The sequence below is a fragment of the Agelaius tricolor genome, unplaced genomic scaffold (assembly GCF_023055355.1).
Source record: "Agelaius tricolor isolate 1412-34295 unplaced genomic scaffold, bAgeTri1.0.p SCAF_3, whole genome shotgun sequence".
In the NCBI taxonomy this organism is placed as follows: Eukaryota; Metazoa; Chordata; class Aves; order Passeriformes; family Icteridae; genus Agelaius; species Agelaius tricolor.
The window spans coordinates 15,126,246-15,145,790 of record NW_027269263.1 but is presented as its reverse complement, the minus strand read 5'-3'; the positions used below and the strand labels follow the sequence as shown (position 1 = coordinate 15,145,790).

Below are 19,545 nucleotides of genomic sequence, written 5' to 3'. Positions count from 1 at the left end.
GGTGCTGAGTGGGAGTGGATAGGTGATTGTAACCCATTAGAAGACTGAATTCTCCAGGACAGATCACAGCCATCACTTTAAGTGTTCTGTCCTTGTACATATGAAAAGAGTGGTTCTAGGGATCAATTAAGTCATCAGTTACTTTAGAATGATTGTAGTATTCATCACCCAAGAGCATTCTTGTGATTGTTTCTTTATGTCTCCCATCTGCAAAATGTGCTTTATTTCTTGGGGAAAGGTAGTTTTGCACACTTTTTGTTGGTTTGGGGGGCGTTTTTTATGTCTAGTTCAGTAAACATTGACTACTGTAGGATCCCTCTTCTGCAAGTGCATCTTTTTTCACCAAGGGCTCTAGTGAGTATTTTTGCAACGGTGGGAGTGAATGAAGCATTGAATTCAGGGCTGTGGTGCTCTTTCTCCTTTTCTTCACCAGATTTTTCAGTTTCTGAAAGGAGGGGACAAAAGTAGAATCTAGCCTTGTGCAAATAATAGAGAATTCAGGCCCAGCTTTTAAATTTTTCATGAAGTCTGATTTCAGATCTGCTGGAGATAGAAATGCTGTGTACATAGGTAGCAATGTCTCTTGCCTCTAATACTCCTCCCTGCGTGCTCATATGAAGATGGTTTGGCAGCTCTTGCAATTAGCAGTGATTCTTGTTTCCATGGCCCCCTCAGCTGCTGCAAGGGATCACCCTCCCTACCTTCACAGCGTGTCACTGCTTGTAGGAGCGTTCCAGCAGGAGCACCTGCCTGCAGCCTCTGATCTGATACCACTCCTACATGCCAGATTTGCTCTTTGGGCTTACATGGGTATCTTGAGATCCCATCTTCCAAGACACCCACTCCAACAGAGCATCACGGTACTTGGAGGATTAGAGAAGTGAGAAGAGCGTGTTCCAAATGCTGCTGTCATTAAAGGTTAACTCACAGAAATGAGCACATTTTGTTTTAAACATGATATACTGAAGTCATTTGAATTGTTTCTGTGATTATCTTATTTGTGTATTGCTGTGCTTCAGGGTTCAGAATAGATGAGAGAGACAGTACGAGGCTAGGGAGGATTTGTAAGATGAAGAAAAATGCAGAAAAAGCAAGTAGTGAATGAATATTTACTCTTTCTCACAATAATGGAATCTGGGGGCATTCATCCAGACTAGGAAGCAGCATTTTAGAAATAAACAAAAGCGATTTCTCTAATCTCCAATGAGCCCAACATGAGCCCATCATGTTGGGCTCATTGGAGATTAGAGAAATTACACAGGAAAGACCCAGCAGGACAATAGTCTAGGAAGTGATTTAGGAGAATTGATAGGTGTGTGATGCTGAAACCTGGGAGAACATGTCTGCAATGGTATTGTCCCATCTTTACAGTCTTCTCCTGAGTATAAGCTACAAGGACAGTGTCAGAGATGCTAGGCTAGGTGTGATTTTGGTATAATTATGACTGTAGTAAATCCAACACTGTGATTTTTTAAAATTTTATTTAGACTTTCAGCCAGCTTTCGGACTAGAAATATTCAGAATATAATGATTTTAAATTCCAGAACCAGGCACTTACATTTTCCAAACCTGTGGTTGCTAATCTTTTCCCTTACAAATGCAAAATATCCCAAGTGGTGTTTTGTTGCTAACATTTGTGTCAAGTCTGCAGTATTGCTATCAGTTCTTCATCTCTCTGTCACGATGTTTTGCACTGGTTAAATAGGCATCTTAGAGATATCTTCCAAAAGTTTCTAAGATTAGCTTAGAGGAAAAAAAATAGCAGGATCAGCTCCTTAGATCATGAGTCAAAATCTTGTTTTTGGAAGTCTTGGTGCAACAGCAAGTACATTTTACTATGGTTCCCAAATGCTTTGGTGATTTTGAAGACTCAGATTTCTGAGGGTCTTAAGTGTTCATCAAAATGCTGACATAAAAATGTCAGAAGGAAGGAAGAGAAGATCAGGAGAGGAAGAAAACAGTGGACATACTGTTCCTGGCACTGACTCTGTGTAGTGTTTCCACTTCTGTGTCTTCCTGCTTGTGGTTTTGGTTTCAGGTACCCTTAGCAGACCTTTCTCCCTCCATGGTATCCAAACAGGACACTTTGCTGAAAGAGCTGCTTTAGTCCAAACACTGCAGGAAGCTCTGTGCCAGATCAGGGTGAAACACCAGTGAAGTTAATTTGAAAAATTCATCAGATAAATTAAATGAGAAACTGAAAACATTTGTTTATTTAATACATAAAACATTCATCTTTATCAACTGTAATATTTCCTACCCTTTGATACTGTTCCACACTACCACTCTCCAGAGGATCTCATCTTACTAAGGTACAGAACACGAGTTTGATTATATGAAGGCAGTGGGCCAAAAAGCTAGAGGTCTTATGCAAATTGAAATCTGCATTCATTTGCATAATGCTTCTGATATAGAGATATAGATATAGCTACATATGTATGTATTTATGCAGCCATTATCTCTCTGTCTCTGTTGAAAGATCCTTCTCCTTTCCCAGCCTTTCCCTGAGCTGTCTCTTGCCCTAGTCCTGGTTGTCCTTGATGAGGACTGGGCACTCTGAAGTCCAGGGGCTCCTCTTCCTGCAAACATAGGTTTGTCACTGGTCTAAATTCTGCAGCAGCAATTCTTGCTTTTTTGCTGGTGGTCATCTGAGCTGTTTATTTGTCCTGGTAAGGAGCAGCTAAAAGCTGTGGAAACTGAGCTATTTCTAGGTGCTTCCAGCAGCAGTTGTCTTTGGCAAACAGAATCACAGGACAGTTCTTTGTGATGAGCATTACAGAGGATGGCTTAAGGATGTGTGTTCACTCTCTACTAGTTCTTCATCCTCTTTTTGAGGATGAGGGTTGGAGTAGCCATGTGGAATGACCATCTGAGCTCAGCTCAGGTGAGAATAATTTAACATTCTTTAGTGGGTTTGGATTGTAAAGACTTGGTGAAATCTTCCTGCATCAATTGGATTTTGGGACTCAGCTCTCCTATGAGCACTGGATAATGTACTTTAGGAACCAGCACACTATCAGGTGGGGAGACCAAGCTGAAACTTTTGTCATACAAGGAGGCTGGGAAATGGATTTGACTTTCCATACACCAGTTTAAAGTAATGGAAGCTTGTTCCTTCTACCTTGAGGCTGCCATCGTCAGAGAGACAATCTGAATTATTGTCTCCTGACAATCCTGAATGATCAGTGGTACCTGATTTTGTGTAAAAGTTTATGAAAGAAGACCTGTCTATTGCTCAAATAAGAGAAAAATTCTGTTTCATTAAGAATAGAGTAATAAACCAAGTAAGCTTTGTATTTGTGCTTAATAAATTTAGAAGTTTTTAATATGGGTTTAGCTGGGGCTTAGAGTAGGTGTTTGAGTCACTTTTATGCCATAAGTGACTTTTTTCAAATCTCCAGAGTTAGGCCCTGGGGTGCAGGTATAAACTGTCACACAGAGTTGGCACCAATTAAAGCTCCTGAGAATCTACTCTCAGTTTTTTTCAAAACAGTCAACAGCCATGTTTGACATGTAGAGAGCCAGCAAAACTGGAGCTAAAAAAAGCTTTGTTGAAAATCTGACTGCTTATTTTGGTGTTTATGTGGTACTTAATCATTAGAAAATCTCGTCCTAAATTCAGTCTCATCCATGTTGCACTACCAATGTTTCCACTTTCAGGTGGATAAATTGAGCTGTACTGAATAAGAATTGCACAACGAAAAAAAGAAATAGGCCCTTGGGCAGGTATTTCATTTGTGAGATTTGAAAAAATTCAGAGACATTAAGGAATTACTCTGCCAGATCTACCAAAGCTTGAGCTTCTTGGAGTCAATGGAGTTCTCTTGCATAACTTCAGAAGACTATTTTATGCTATTCTCTCAACTGGGTTATTAATGAACTGATAGGTTGATCATAAAGTGACTTTATTGGAAAGAAAGTTTACCAAGTGAAGAATTCAGTAAATATTTTCCAGGCATCCATGTCCAATAGATTGCTTGGTGTGGTGAATAGTAAGCAATACTGCCCTTTAAGACTGCAGTAATACAAAGTGCTCCAAAAAGCCTAACCCAGTCTCAGGACTGAGACCTGAGAACGTGTAAATCCTGCATCATCAAGCCAAGATCCATTGCAAGGCATATGTATGGTGTAGAGTAGTCCTAGATCCCAGCTGTTTGCTTTCTTCAAGTCCTTCATCAATGCATACTAAAATAATTTTGAGAGTAGCAATTGAACACAATTGGAAGAAATTCCTCATAGAAAATCCTTTTAAAGAGTTTTGATTGTAATAATTTTATTTTAGCATATGGATTTAGGGCTTGGTGATCGATAAATTGATCTCATTATGGAAATGGTAAGTGATTAGCATTTGTTATCAAGAGCAGAAAAAAAAAGTTTACAAATCATTGCATTTGTTTCAGAGTATTCATGAGAGTTGAAAGGCAACTGTTTGAGTTACTTTGTGATACCATAAACAGAGCTCTGGGAAGACCACATACTTTGTAGCATAATTTGAGGTTTGTGCATGTACCAACTGAGACTTTCCTTCAGTAAGTGCTCAGCTAATTTTCCAAAAAGGAGAATCTAGATTCCAGGCTTCCTTCTTGTGCAGGGGTAGGCAAGGAAAGTCTTCACTTTCCCTTTTTCTCCACACTCCCAAAATCTCTGATTGGGTCGTGACAATGTTCGCATCTGGAAAAGAGGAAGAACTGAGTGCAGGGGGGATTTTGATACAGAAAATTTAAGTCAATAGCACTTAACGTTTCCTGGTAAATAAAAAAAAGGAGAACTGTCTACACACTTACATTATCGTTCAAGACAGAATGAGACTGCCTGGTTTCCCTGGGTGCTGCTGTAAATTACCCCAGAGCTTTTTTCTCTGTGAGAAAGAGCTACAACTGCTGTCACACGAAGGCAGCACAAACTGCAATAGCTGAGCAAGCTGCTGGAGCTCATGGCCAGCCCTGCATTCAGAGCTGCCTGGAGTTGGCTTTGCTTGCAACAGTACCATCAAGAGCAGCTTGGGTTTACCTTACTGTGTTGTGGCCACTCCTGGTGGAATTAATTTCTGCAGGAGCTATGCCAGCTTTTCTGAGGTTTGGAGTGTTGTGGATAATTTAGCTTTGTTGTGGTTTTTTTGCCCCTTCCAAAAATAAAATGAAAGCAAAACACACACCAACTCCATTGCCAACATGTTGGCATATACTGTGAAATATCTTAACTGGCTGAAATATCTGAACTGGTCTTCATAAAAAAGGAAAGCATGGAATTTTCAGGTGGCAAGAAAAAAGCAAAAAATACTTATTTTCATGAGCAAAACAGGGAAATTGCAAAGTTGAATGTGGGTCAGATACCTAATAGTGGCAGTGCTGATACGTAGGTGTCTGTTAAACACTACAGCCTAAAAACAGTTACGCCAAAGAGAAGTGATGGAGCATAGGCCCTCAAAACAGCCAGTAGCTAATGCTGCCTTTGTGGTTTTATATATTTGCTTATTAAAATGACAATACAGACATGGAACATCTAGATTTAAGAAGCCTTCTTTTCACTAAACAACATTAAACAAACTGACAAAGTAGGGGGTTATGACTCCAGTAATTGAAACATGCTGTTCTGTTCAAGACCAGAACTCTATAAAGACTCTTTTCACCCGGTAATGCCCTTTGTGTTTGCCTGCTATCCCTACTAGAAGTTACTGTAGACCTGAAGTATGTCTTTCCAAGTGGAGTGGGAATGACAGAGTGCAACAGCACACTTGGCAGATGGGGTCACAGCCTTTTTAGGTTATTCATGTTCATTGTGCACTGGAAATCAATTTGCAGCTCAGAATACATGAAGACTTAGGGAGATTCCTCTCCCCACTGTTTGGGGTTTTGTTTTGGTTTTTTTTCATGTCAACTTCAACCCTAGGATACAGGAAAAATAATTAGAGGGATTAATTTGGATTAACTAATTTGGGTAATCTTCATTAGCCTAATTTACAGTGTGCCTTTTTGTGTGTTCCTCACTCTTCTAGATTTGTATTCTGAATCTGTGCATTACCCTGAATTTCTTTTTCCTTCTGTCTTGTAGATGTTGATGAATGTCTGGATAACAATGGAGGGTGCCAGCAGATTTGTGTGAATACTATGGGCAGCTACGAATGTCAGTGCAAGGAGGGCTTTTTTCTGAGTGATAACCAGCACACCTGCATTCATCGCTCCATTGGTAAGTTTTCAGTGGGTAAAATGTGCTGTTTAGAATAACCATGCTCAGTCAGAAAAGCTGAAACAGTTTGGGGTTTGTTGGGTTTTTTGTTTTTAAATCTCCACAGTTCCCAAAATCATTTTACTGGTTGGTTGGATTTGATTGATTCCTCTGCTAGCCAAACTTGTAGCAGAGCCATAAATAAGACAAAGAGACAGGCTTTGGTTTGACACACAAATTATACTTGGTTCACACAGCAGACTCTTTGTGTAGGCAGAGACAGATTTTCAAATAGTAACTTTCTGGTTCTGAGTTTCCAGAACTTAAAAATCTGTTTATTAGATAATGGTGCGCCTGTGTTTCACCTTAGAAAGCATGGTATCTTAAATCCAAACAAGCAGCTTGTTACTTCTGTAAGTTACACAGCTTGTGGGAGTTTTTGCCAGTTGTGTAGCTCATTATTTCATTGCAGACTGATCGTGGCTGATACTATATTGGCACTGGATTTTCTGTGGTTCAGTACTCTGTCCTTGGGTGGATTAAAAATCAGTTTCTCTGTTGCCTATGCACTAGCAATAGAAACAAGAAATCCCTGAAAAACTGTGATCCTTGTCTGCTGCTGTTTTGGACTAGAATAAGCAGCTTTCCCTTTTCTATGGATGTCAGACATGGAAGACAAGTTTGAGTGGAAAGGGAGAAAAGAAAACAGCATAGTCATAAATCCTTGCAATTAAGTGGATTCTCTCAGTGTTCATTCAGGCTTCTGTGACCCTGGAAGCAGTGGGAAGATATGCTAGCAAACTCATTTACCAATAAGCAATACAGAATGACAAAGTAGCAAGATGAGACTGGTGATCAACAGTGCTGTAAATTTCAAAAGGCCACACAAATGCTTCTGAGCTATTTTAAGAGACTAATACTAACCAGAAAATCATGCTTGAATACAGAGTATGAGTTTAGTCATTCTGTTGATAAGAGAGCAAAACGTTGTTTTGCTACAACGTAGCATCTCAGAAATGTAGATGTGTTTCTGGCACTGTGTGTCTGCTTAAACAGAATTGTAATGACAAGTAGTGATTTTGACTTTCAGAATCATGAAACTATGGAATATATATATAACTGTGGAATATATATACTATGGACAGGTCCACTTTTTAGCATGATTATTAAGCTTTAAGTATTTTGATTATGATAAGAATATGCAATTAAGCTACATGAACCAGTGCATGTTTGAGGTTGTTATCCAATAGGTTTTTTTGTCATTCTTTAAACCTAAATTGTCCAGATTTCTGTCCACCATAAAGTAACCCTGACACAGAGATATCCAACAGAGCAAGGAATAGTTGCTGGAGGCTTAATGAAAAGCACTTGCAGAGTACTGTACTACAACCATTATTTCAATTTGCACATTATAAAAATTCCCAGCTGTAATAAAAAAAGAATCTAGTTATCTGAGATGGAAGCTAATGAAATAAATGAAAAATGAGACTCTAAAGGCAAAAGTTTATTCTAAGGAATAGTTTCATGGCAGGAAAAGGGTGTGCTTTTATGGCAATGAGGATTACTAGTTTGTCAGAAAGACTAGGGGAGTGGATTTGAATACTGACTGCTGTGGGCATATAATAAATATGCATGGAAAATATATTTGTGTTAACTTGTTGACAAAGAAAATGTCATATAAGATATGGATGTTTAATTTGAAGCAATATATGAAATTGTTTTAGATCTGAAAAAAAACCAAGCAAACTACCAAATAGATGAGTGGGAACTGCAGTGTGTTTTATGAACAAATGGTTTGCAGCTTTTCAAAAGTAAAGTGTCAGTTTACAATAACAGCAAACATTACACTGCAGTGTCATGATCCCCTAACAGAAATACATCAGGTGGGTATGCTAGAGGAAGGAACTGAGATGAAATGATCTCTCTCACTTGCCAGAGGTGCCTGAACTGCAAACAGTAAACATGCATGGTGAGAAAGCAAATGGCTTTTTTAATATTTGTGTTTACTTGCTTTCATAGCTCTCACTTGTAAGTGCTGCTACAGAAACTGTTGGAACACAAAAATACACATCAATGTATTTATCCAGGATGGTGCCAGGGCTATATTGTGACTGTGCCTCTGTTGGTAAACAGGGCTGGAGTGGACAAAGGCACCCCATGCAGCCAGCACTGCAATCCAAACACGAAGGAACTGACTTGCCAAAGCCCTTTAGCAAGTTTGTTGACTTTGTGCATAATAAGATCCATTCATTGCAGAGTGGTTGCATTTCTATCTCTGTAAAATGCATGTGCAGTCACAGAATGTTGGTGTCCTGAACATCACCTAAAGTCCTCCGAAGACTCAGCTAGTCTCAAACCATCGGCCACAAGGGTCTTCATGCAGTTTGCTGCCACCTTTCCCCTCCTGTTTTCAAATGCCTTGGGAAAAAAGGCAGAAGCATTGCAAGGTGCTTAGGAGATGATTGGAGTTGAGATGTGTTCAGAAGAAGGGGAGCAGAACAAAGCCTAAGGATGCCTTGTCTGCAGGCCCAGCTCACCCGTCTCAGGCACCAGCAGAGCTGGTACTGATCACATGCTTGGAGCTCACCAGCACATTCAAGTCATGGGATGGTTTCAGAGTTTAAAAAGGGCTTTGGATGTTGAGAGTTGAGCAGAGTTAAGTCCCTTTTTGCATTTAGCAGGCAAAAGAATGGTGTCTTCCAATAAGAGAGATCCTCCTTAAAATTGTAGGCTGCTCTGTGAATTTTTTCCACTTCCAGAGGTACTCTGTGCTTGTCCCAGTGTTTTTGGGGTGTTTTGTGTCACTGTGCTCCTACCCACAAGTTGTGGTTAAAAACATATTGCAGCTCATGATGGGGATTTATGTTCTTGTTTCTTAAATGACACATTGGCATGTCATCCACAAGTGTTATTATCTCTTGTAGACAAAAAGGATTAATGATCCACAGAGAAATAATAATTTTATACTAGTGAGAGGCCAAGCTGACATTAAAGTCAGAGCAAACCCTGGTGTCCCGGCATTTGCATTGTTTCACTGTCTTCATTACAGGCCTACTGATTTCTTATGTTTAGTCCCAGTATCTTTTCTGGGAGGATGCTATGCCCAGTACAACTTACCTCATTTGTTTTTGCATAAAACTTAATTTTGCTTTGCTGAGTCAGATTTCAGTGCTAGTTTACTCGCAATAATGATGGCAAGAACAGGGAGAGAGAATGGTAGGGAGAATAGATTGTAGAAGTTATGGAGAACTTATCAGTTGTTTATCTTTGTATATCTTAATTGCATGAGTGGGTATGAACACTGGGAATCATACCAGAGACAAGATTGTGTGTGTTTCCTCGTGACTTAAAGAGCAACCTGAATAAAACAGCTGTTACTGACTGTATCATCTCCAGCTCCAGAGGGAGCATGTGTTTAATAAATGTAGATATCACTATCGTACACTAGCTGTGACCGAGTCAGGTTAGTGGGTTACAGCACGTTTTAACTGAATTTGATGATAAACTAAAAACCCTAATTCAAAAAGCCTTGGGGCAGATCCTTAAAGTCCTAATTTCGGAAAGCTGGTGAAAAATCTAAATTTGGCTTAAAAAGTATTAAAGTAGACTTTGCCTGTAGGTACACAGACAAAATAGACAGAGTGCCTGTATCTCCACTGAAGGTCAGAGTGAACTCAATGAAGGCTTGGGTACATCCCATTTGTGTTACAACTACATAAGGTGTTGTGGGCAGGAGCCCTGGCTTCAAACTGCCTCACCTACCCAAATTCCCAGCTGAGCCCCACCCCCAGGGACAAGTCTCCTAAAGCACAAAGGGTTTTTGCCTAGAAGCAACATACTTCAGGAGCTCTGTGGCTAGGAATACTTCGGGGCCTTTAGATTCCAGCCCTTGGATGTCTACATCTTGCATAGTTATATTAATAACTATGTCTTATGTCTGCTCATCATTCACTGCATTGGTTTTATATCGCAAGTACCAAGTAGGCTGAAAAGGCAGGTGAATCAAGAGTGGCAATTACATGTGGAGATGAGAAGAGGTGGAGAAGTACCAGGCTATAGAAGGCTGAAATCATGGTGGTCTCATCAAGTGGTGAAAAAGCTTTTTACACAGTTGTCACTGTCACTTTCAAGTCTGTTAAAACACTGCTTAGCATGGAAATCCTTTTTCACCTCCCCTTATCCCATTAGCTTTAGCAGAGTTAGGGAACTTGACAAAGTCAAGCTACCACAACTTAACAAGATTCTCAAAAACAGCTTGTCTCTTTCTGTAGTAAAAGTGTAGGTTTAGACACTTTCCATAGGAAATGTACTAAGCCACATTGTCTTGCACTTGCTAAGCAAGCCTGTGGAATTGTTTATCGTGCTTTTGCTGATACACAGAAACTTGTTAAACTTGACTTTGTGTTAAACCCTTCCTAATTTTGCAGTAGTAGCATAGGAGTCCATTGGTCATCAAACTACTGAGTTTCTTCTTCTGAGGATTACAAAGCCATCTTTGTTCAATTTTTTTCCTTCCTATTTTCCATGATTTATTTTTATTCTTCATGTTTTTTCTTAGTTCAGTGCAATTTTGTAGTGGTAGAATAATGTGTTAGGACTCCCTGGAAGGAAGTGCTGTGCTGAGTCACTGAAGGAGGTGTTACAGTTGGGATTCTGGGATTCTTTATTCCCATCTCTGGTGCTGATCCCTTGTGGGACTCTGGACAAGAAGGTTATTGTGACTCAGAATTTCTGCAAAGCACTTTAGAGGACAGAGGTGTTTTTTCTACAGAAAGCACAATCATCTCTTCATATTTAAATTCATGTGGAAGGGTGACTTTAAATAATTAAGTGTTGCCAGCACTGTTCCAGACTTTATGAAGTACGAGTTTGCACGAGTTTCTCATCCCAACTATGAAAGCTCTTCCATGATGATGTAACCAGTTAAATTACTCCACCTGAACATGCTTCACCATGGCTACCCTGAGTGCAGGTGTCCCATTCACAGAACAATCCTATTTGTCTTATTTTAATTGGAATCCTAATATGATTGTAAAGGAATGTATGTAAAGAAAATTTTATAAAGGAAATCAGTTCATAGATAAAATAATAAGAAAGCATTTCAGACAGCAGCAGTTTTATCTGGACAAACTTAGTGTGATCTTGGAAGCCTTTTCCTAAAACTGCACACATTATGACCTAAGTGTAATTGAAACTTGTCTCTTTATGTGTTCCCATGATACATTTAGAATAAAATATTCAATTTATTATCTTTCACATAATATTGGAGATATAGATATAGAAAAGCTATTCGAAATCTCACTGTGCCCTGTTAGAAATGTATAACTTTTTAAAACTGTGTATAACCCATGAAAATTGCTGTACTTTCATTTCCAGGATTCTTTGCTCCAGGAGCCTGTGTGAAGGGTACCTTGCATTTTCTTTCTCTATTCCTCTGGAATACAAAGGAGTTTTAGTTTGTCTGGAAGGAAGATGCAACAAGTGAAAATACCTGGTATGAGTAAAAAGTAATTTCTGGTAGACCTGATCTCCCTCTTTTCATACACAACTGACTGATGATTGGGACTAGTAAAATGAAACTGGTGTAAAACCAGTTTAAGTGTAACCTGACTTAGGTTCAGCTGTAAGGGGAAGCAGTAATCATCATAGAATCACAAAATCAATTTTTGGTGAAAGTTTAGGGCTAGATGTGATAGTAAGTAGTCTCACAGGATCCTAGAACAGCCCAGGTTGGAAAGGACCTCCAGCCTTCTGTGGAAAAGGGAGCCTGGATGAAAATAGTGCCCTGTCTGGTCACATCCTGAAAACCACCATCAGCAGAGATGGTGACTCCACTGTGTTCCTGGGGAGGTTGTTTCACTGAATGGTCATTCTCATTGTAAAAATTGTATTTCTTCGGTCATAAGATCGATAAAACCTTGGTCAGTGCAACTTGCAACCATTGCTCTTTATCTTTTCTCCCTGTGGCTCCTTGCAAAAAGAGAGCCTCCATCTCCTTGTAGCTCCCCTCTAAGGACTAAACACTATCAAATAAAACTAAGCCTGTCCAAATAAAACTGCAAAAACAGAGTTTTAAATATCAAAATTCTCAGTACTATTTTGTTGATTTTTTTTCCCCCCTTAGCTTTTCACTTAGGACCTTCAGTAAATGTCACCTTAAATGCTTAGGATGGAGACAAAGGCATGCTACTTTTGGCTGACAAAAATTTTAAAGGCATCTAAACCCTGAGGCTGCAATCTTCCATTTAAATGTAAGAAAATGGAAGTGTAAATATTATAGAATCGTCAAAGACTGTGTCTGAACTGCAGGAGAGATCCCATCCATGACAGCAGCTGCAGTTCTATTGCTCAGAGGAGTCCAGACAAAAACCGGGATGTGAGGAAATGTTATGTGACATGAAATCAAGATAGATTTTCAGTATATCCCAAGTTGCAGAGTTAAATACAGCCAAGTAAAGTTGATTGCAGTCCTGTGTTGAGTTCCTAGGGACCAATTCAGATTCGTATCATACTTTCACTCAGCAAAATGGGACCAAGCCTCTGCACATTCTACTTTGGTTTTTTAGCTCACTTGCCTTCCAAAAGAAAAATCTTTTGTTTCAGAATTTTCTGGGACTTTGGATTAGTTTTAATTCAGAAATAAAACCAAATTTTGTTGAGTAATCAATACCTATTGTTGCTTTGCTTCAGCTGAGATTGAATGCACTAGAAAAGCAACAGTTATGAAGATACAGTAGATTAGGAGCTAATTGAAACTCAAAGAAAAAGTCTCCCAACACTCAGGAACAAGAGCAGATGTCCAGATTTTGCCAAAATCTGGAATTGAATTCCAAGAGTGTTGTGCAGAAGCTGTCCTTCAACGGGTACCAGATTTAAGAATACTGATCAGAACAGGCATAAATATTTTAAAAAGAAAACAGAAAACAAAACAACGCTAAAAAAATCATAGCCAAGATGAACTAGGAAACATCAGCTGGTAGGTAATCTAGAAGTCATATGGATATAGTGCTTGAACAGTAAATGCACAGTTGAATACGACTGAGTGATAAACTAGGACATGCAGGTAATTTCTCAGTGAGCAAGAATCTAAAATAGTTTAATGGTACAGTCATTGTTTCTGCATGGTTCTGTTGCCAGTGCCTTTTGGTGTGGAAAGGATGAAAACTAAAGGGGGAAAGTTAAGCTGGAGGTGCTCTTAGAAAGAGCAGCTGTTTGAAACAGCCTGCAGCAGCATGACAGCCAGCCAGCTTGCCAGGGGCAGCACAGGATTTGTAAGTCAGATCAGAAATCTCTCCACACCTGTGTGACAGAAAGTGCAGCGAGCAGGCAGGAGCTCAGCAGCTGAGTGACTGGCAGTGCTGACAGGATGGGAAAACTACACGCACGAATGGGAAAACACACTGGAAAGCAGGACCTTAAGAAAAAAATTAAAAAGAGAAAATAGGCAAAAGAGGCTTTCACACTCAATCATTCAATAGCACTGGAAGGCAACCAATGTTCTGTTCATACTGTCTACTTTGGATACTATTATACTAAATAAAATAACTGACATGTTTTTTAAAGGCCTCTAGCATCCAGTTGACTGAAACATCAGGTGAGAAAGATCTGGGAAGAATATTAAGCCAGAGCATACTGGAAAAAAGCTTGCATCCACACATAGCACAACAAATGGACTCTGTTTTAAGTATATACCATATGTTGTATTTGTCATGTGTCTTTCTCTGAATGCAGGGTCTGCTCTGAGTACTATGTAAAGATGCTCAGCATCTTTCATACCTGCTGTAGTCACTGCATGGCTTGTGGTTTTCACTGTGTAGAGAAGTCAGTCACAGACCGTGTTGCAGGCACTGTTCCTCTTTTCTGCTATCCAGGACAAATCTCAGATGTGATCCAGCAGGAGCTCTAGAGACTGATACCGCTATGTGTTTCTGGTGGTTATAAACCAGGAGAAATTCAAGATATGAATAGCAAATACCTGTTCATAAAAACGGTTAGCCTCCTTTATGTGGCATGCATTTCATTGGTTCTATTAATTATTCAGTTCCATGTAGTTGTGTTTGAGGTTGCTCTGAGCTATTCTGAATTAATTTAGGAGTTAATTGAAATAAGAAGGGAGATGCATGTATTTAATAGTCATATATATTTCAAGCCTAAGAATACTTGCATGCTTTGTTAAATTTTATACCTTAGAAGTCACTGTGAATGCTTTCATAGCAGGAACTTTGTAGGAACACCATGAAATATTTTTAAGAGGAAACAAAAAGAAGAAGGGAGTGAGACAAAGGTATGTCAGGCAAACAGAAAATAAGAGGACGAGGAAGAGAAACAGCCAGCCAAGTGGGAATGAGGTGAAGAGGAGGAGAATAGATAGAAAATGAAGAGTGAGAAACAACATATGGCGAAAATCCATACTTCTTTTCTCTCCTTAATTCCCTGTCCCACCAGTAACATTTCTTTCCAATGTCAACTCCCTTAGAGTTTTCATTTGGGTAACTTCTCTCTTGTCTAAGCCACAGTTTAGTCAGAGGACAGTCATGGTAGCAGTGTCTTTGGAATCTTTTTTTTTCTCAGTGGAATGGATTGTGTGCTGAGATTGCAAAGTCAGCCTGCAATCATGAGCAACTCATCAGGATGATTTCCCTGCTTTGCTGCTCCCAGGATTCCAGAAATGCAGAAACAGAGGTGTTAATTGTAACAGGGGGAGGAGAATATCTGAACTATGTTCATTATTGATAAAAGCATTGAGCTTGTGCAGCAAATCAATTAACCTAGGTTTTGTGCACCATGCATAGTATGACTAATCATTTTCCAAAGGCTGTGCCTGATTTATCAGGGCTGAGAAGCTGCAAGTAATCTTTCTTCTCTTGTTCCATCATAAAACATTCACCTTGTAGTAAAAGCCACAGCACTTTTGGCCCCCTTTGATATGGAGTACCTTCTTTAAAAGTTCTCTGTGTTTATAGCTTGCTAAATCACTGCACATGCCATGTAAGCCCGTGTTATCCACTTCAGTGCTGCAAGCATTGTGTTACACAGCTGATTTACCAGAGCTGGCAGATTTTCTGCCTACACTTTACATGGGCAGAGGATGGAAAAATAGCTGCTATCTTCAATCCATATCAAACTGCAAAGTGCTAGAAAGGCCAAAGCTAAGAGCCTTCTTGCTAAAACATTAATTTTTAACAGAAATCCACATGATCAGTGTTGGCATTTCAGTATTTAGTGTAATGAGTATTGGTTATTTAAACTGACATTTCCTTGTAAGGCTACAAATGCCAAGATGGGGAAGCAGGAATGTGCATGTTCTTATGCTGTGTATTTCTTCTCCTTCTGCTTCTTCAGAAGTGAACTCCCAGTTACTTGCTTTTCTTATCACTAATTGGCTAGGGGATGTCGTAGGAGTTTACAAAAACTACCTCCATTCTGAAATAGGACCTACACTATGTGCTGTAACTTACAGATATGAGGGACAGAAAAGTTAAATAATTTGCTTAGAGTTACACAGGAAGGCTGTAGAAATCACAAGAACTTTCCAGAAAAACTGTGAAGGGATCATTTGTCAGTACATGCAGTTTAACTGATGCTGTGTTGATTTCACCAAATCTGTTTTGTTAAGCCAAGTGTCTGTTTTTATGTATGCTCCTACTATGAATAGAATGCAGATACCCTGAACCCCATTCTGTTGGTCTGTTATTTAATTTATCTTTCATCCCTGGTGCACTTTAACATCAGTGATTGATAAATTATGTGTACATGTTTGGAGGTCAAAGTGTAGCACACGGAACCCAGTGGATAACAGTGGATATCACAAATCCTGTTCTCTCCTGCCTTTCCTTCCCACATTTTTGTTCGCTTTGTTCTCTATTGGCTCAGTGTTGTAAATTGAATAATTCCTGATGGTATCAGGCAGCTTGACTTCTCAATGGAATTCAGGATGACTGCTGACTCTCTGCACTGTGCCTTTGTACTGGGAAGGCAGCAAAATTGACATTGGAAATGGATAGGTTCTGAGAAGTGAGGAGGAATACAACCACTTGAACAAGCCAATAAAATGTTGCCAGCATTATTTTTGAAAGAAGTGTATTCTCTCACTAAGCCAGATTTTGTTCTCTGAAGTTGATTTTTCTGTTTTTCTGTGGTGGCATTAGTAGTAGTAGTAGTAGTATTTAGGCGTGCAGACATTGTCATTGGCTGTGTGTGGAGTGGCGTTTAGGTAGCCTTGTCTGTCTCTATGGGTGGCTGTGGTATGGCACTGAGAATCCATGAAGCCTCTCATCGGGCAGAGAGGCTGCTGCAAGGAGCAGCTCAAACACGGAGCCTGATTTGCTGGGTGCAGGAGGGTGTTCCTGGTAGTGTTTCTGAATCCAGTTTCCTTTCACAGGTGAAATATTTCAGTATTGGGGGAGCTTTGCAGGAAAAAAATGAGCAGAACAAACCCAAAGGGTCCTGCTAGCTCTGCTGAAGGGCACATCCAGGCAGTGCTGGAGGTGAAACTGGCCTGCCTGAGCAGCAGCCTGCTGTCTGCCTGCTCTTCTCCAGGACTGGGATTCTGCTCCTCACCTTTCCAGACAAAATGCTTTCTGAGCTCCCTCTAAGCTTCCCAGGAAAAGCTATCATTTGGCCTAAATGCTTACTTAATGGTAATTTAATTGTTCTGCTCTAATCTGAGTCTGAAAAACATATCATAAAAATACAAACAAACCTGTCATGAGCTGTTTTAAAGTAGGAGTTGTAGTTTCCTAAGCTAATCTGTGTCTCATACTTGAGTCCTGAGTAGTACATTTCCCTGGAGATTTATTTTGAAACTGCTGCTTGTGTAGATCTAAACAGGACTTTTGAGCATTTGGCATTAGTTCAGAATACCGTGTGCTGTTCAATCTTCCTAGAATTCCAGAAGGAGATAGTGAGCTGTCATTGCTGTGCTGTCTCTCAGAGAAGCTGACCACTTATTGGCTCAATGAACATTGAATAATCTGGAGGATTGCCTATCAGGAGCTGCCAAAATGCTCCATAAAACAGTCTCACAGCAAAGTAAAATGCCAGAAAAACAATAAAATCAAAGAACACCAGTTGTAATACTCAGTAATTAGAGCCTTTAAAAGGATCTTAAGGATCCTCCCTGGTGGGAGCAGAAGAGCTCTTTTGTGGTTTTTATGTTGTTTTTGTTGGTTTTATGCAAAAGGGATATTAGGTGACTAAAGGAATTTTCCTGTTGTCCAGACTGTGGATTTGTTTGACCTAGCTCTAGTGTATATGTAGTAGCACTTCTGAAAGTCCATCAAATTCACTTGTTCCTATTAGCTGTCAAGTGCCTGAACCCAAAATGTAAATAAATATACCCCCATCTTATTTATATGTCATTTGGTTAAATATTTTTGGGGTTGTTTTGTTTCTTCATTTCCTCCAAAACACCTGCAAAGGCCTTGTTTTCCCTTAGTGTTTTTTATGACTCATGTCATGGAGATACTTTTGTACTGATCTATACAAAGTTGAGCTGTCTCAAAAACAACTTTGTGATCAAAAGTGTGGCTGTGTTGAAGGACATCTCATTTTTCCTTTTTCATATTTATTCTCTCTTTGGACTTCCACGAGTCCTATTTACAGGCAGAACCAGGATTTCCTTGCTTTCCAGTATGGGATGATGTCAGGAAAAACACTGCTATTTTTTTCTGCTTACCTTGACCACCAATAAATACCACCCAAATTAAAATCCATGTTCAGTGTTTAGCTGATGCTTTTCATCAAAGTATAGAAATCAAATACAACTGCTTATCAAGAAGAATTCTATTTTTTTGTGTTCTCACAAGTGCAGCACTATTGACTGCACTGTGTTTTAGTCTTCTGCTGACCTCTGGCAAACAGCTTGTAGTAGATTCCTAAGGATTTTCTTCACCTTTTTTTACTTAAATCATTAAAGCCAGGGATTGCTACAAACCAGATATGCTGCTAGCAGATCTCATGCTTATTCCCATGTGCAGTTCTGCCAATGCATCTCCATCTTCACTCATTCTGTCTTTTCACCTCCTTGCTCTTTATAAAAATGGAGCTCCAATTAGTGTATACATGATGACTAGGATGAAATAATACAGCATTTCTGGCCTATGAAAACTATAGAGGCCAAAGACTGCTCCAGTCAGTGCTGTAGTGCTCTTTCTGAAGTGGAGATGAGATCCAAGCCTGATCAGACCGGTTCTGAAGCCCACAGAGTCCCAGCAGTTTCAGTAGGATTTGAACAGGCATCACCAGACAGTGTACATCTGCCAACAGGAGAGATTGAATCAGAAGGTGAAGCAAATCTTCATTATTTCTTTGGGTTGCACCATTGCCCAGGTGCAGAAAGTCAGGAATAACTGTGCTACAATTCACTTCCTGCAGAAGAAATTAGCAAATCATTTCACCAAACTATAGGAGAGAAGTGACTCTAGATTCTATGCAGAGCTGTGAGAAAGAGAGTAAAAAGCAAGAAAGAAACCAAGAGGTACTAAGTAGATTAAAGGCAATTCAGTCCTGAAGAATATACTTGCAGAGCAATTACACAGCCTACAACTCCCAAATGCTACTAATGATTGTTATGTTAATAAGAGCAGAGCTATAAACAGGTGATGCCCTTCACTTTGGCACACAAGAGAGCCTGCTAGTGTTAGGGTAAAGAAACTATACTGTGATGCTAAATAAGCCTCAATGCACAGAAAAAGAGCAGTGATGTGACAGCAGCAGTGTGGTTTGTGTACACAGTGGATGTTTCTCACCCTGAATGTGCCTGCAGAGCATATAGAGTTCTGAGAGAAGCAGGTTCTTCCACTTTCACACCACTATTGCCCTGTAAACATTTCATTCATCTCTGAAGTACAACTTGCAGATTAGACTTCCACTCATTGTGTTCTTGATAGCATTTGGTCTTAAATGGCTAATAACATAGGACTGCTATTTCAGGTGCCTCCACATGAAATCTGATGCTGAGTGCCCCAGAAAAAAAAATTAACTGTTTGTGACAGGAATGGGATCAAATTTGCTGCTTTGAGGAAGATGTATTTGCCTACAAATGCCCACTGTGTGTCTGTGTTAGGTGCTGGTCCTAGCATTTGAACAGAGAAGCAAGAGAAATGCAAATACTAGTGAGAGTAAAAGCAGAAATTATAACTATGCTTTAAAATGGTCCTTTTGGTAATATTGTTGTTCAGGATTTTTTCCCCTGAGGTAACCAGAAACTGTTCTGATTGCAGGTAACTTTTCTCAAATGGCAAAATATTCATCATTCCCATGTACACCCATCCTTCCTGAGCAGCTCTCACTTCTCCCCTGACCTAGACCCTGCAATATTGCCTTCCAGACTGTGAATCACTCATCTCTCTCCCTTGTGCCCCCACCAAATGTTATCAT

The 19,545-nt window shown here is 39.7% G+C and overlaps 1 protein-coding gene across 2 annotated transcripts in view; it reads left to right on the top strand.

Moving 5' to 3' along the window:
- The window catches only part of SCUBE1 (signal peptide, CUB domain and EGF like domain containing 1), a 192,937-nt gene that overhangs the window by 45,691 nt on the left and 127,701 nt on the right, over positions 1–19,545 (top strand). For both annotated transcript variants that reach the window (XM_071422622.1, XM_071422621.1), the window contains exon 4: positions 6,052–6,186. In XM_071422622.1, coding sequence (XP_071278723.1) covers positions 6,052–6,186 — 135 coding nt within the window. The remainder of the gene's footprint in view (positions 1–6,051; positions 6,187–19,545) is intronic.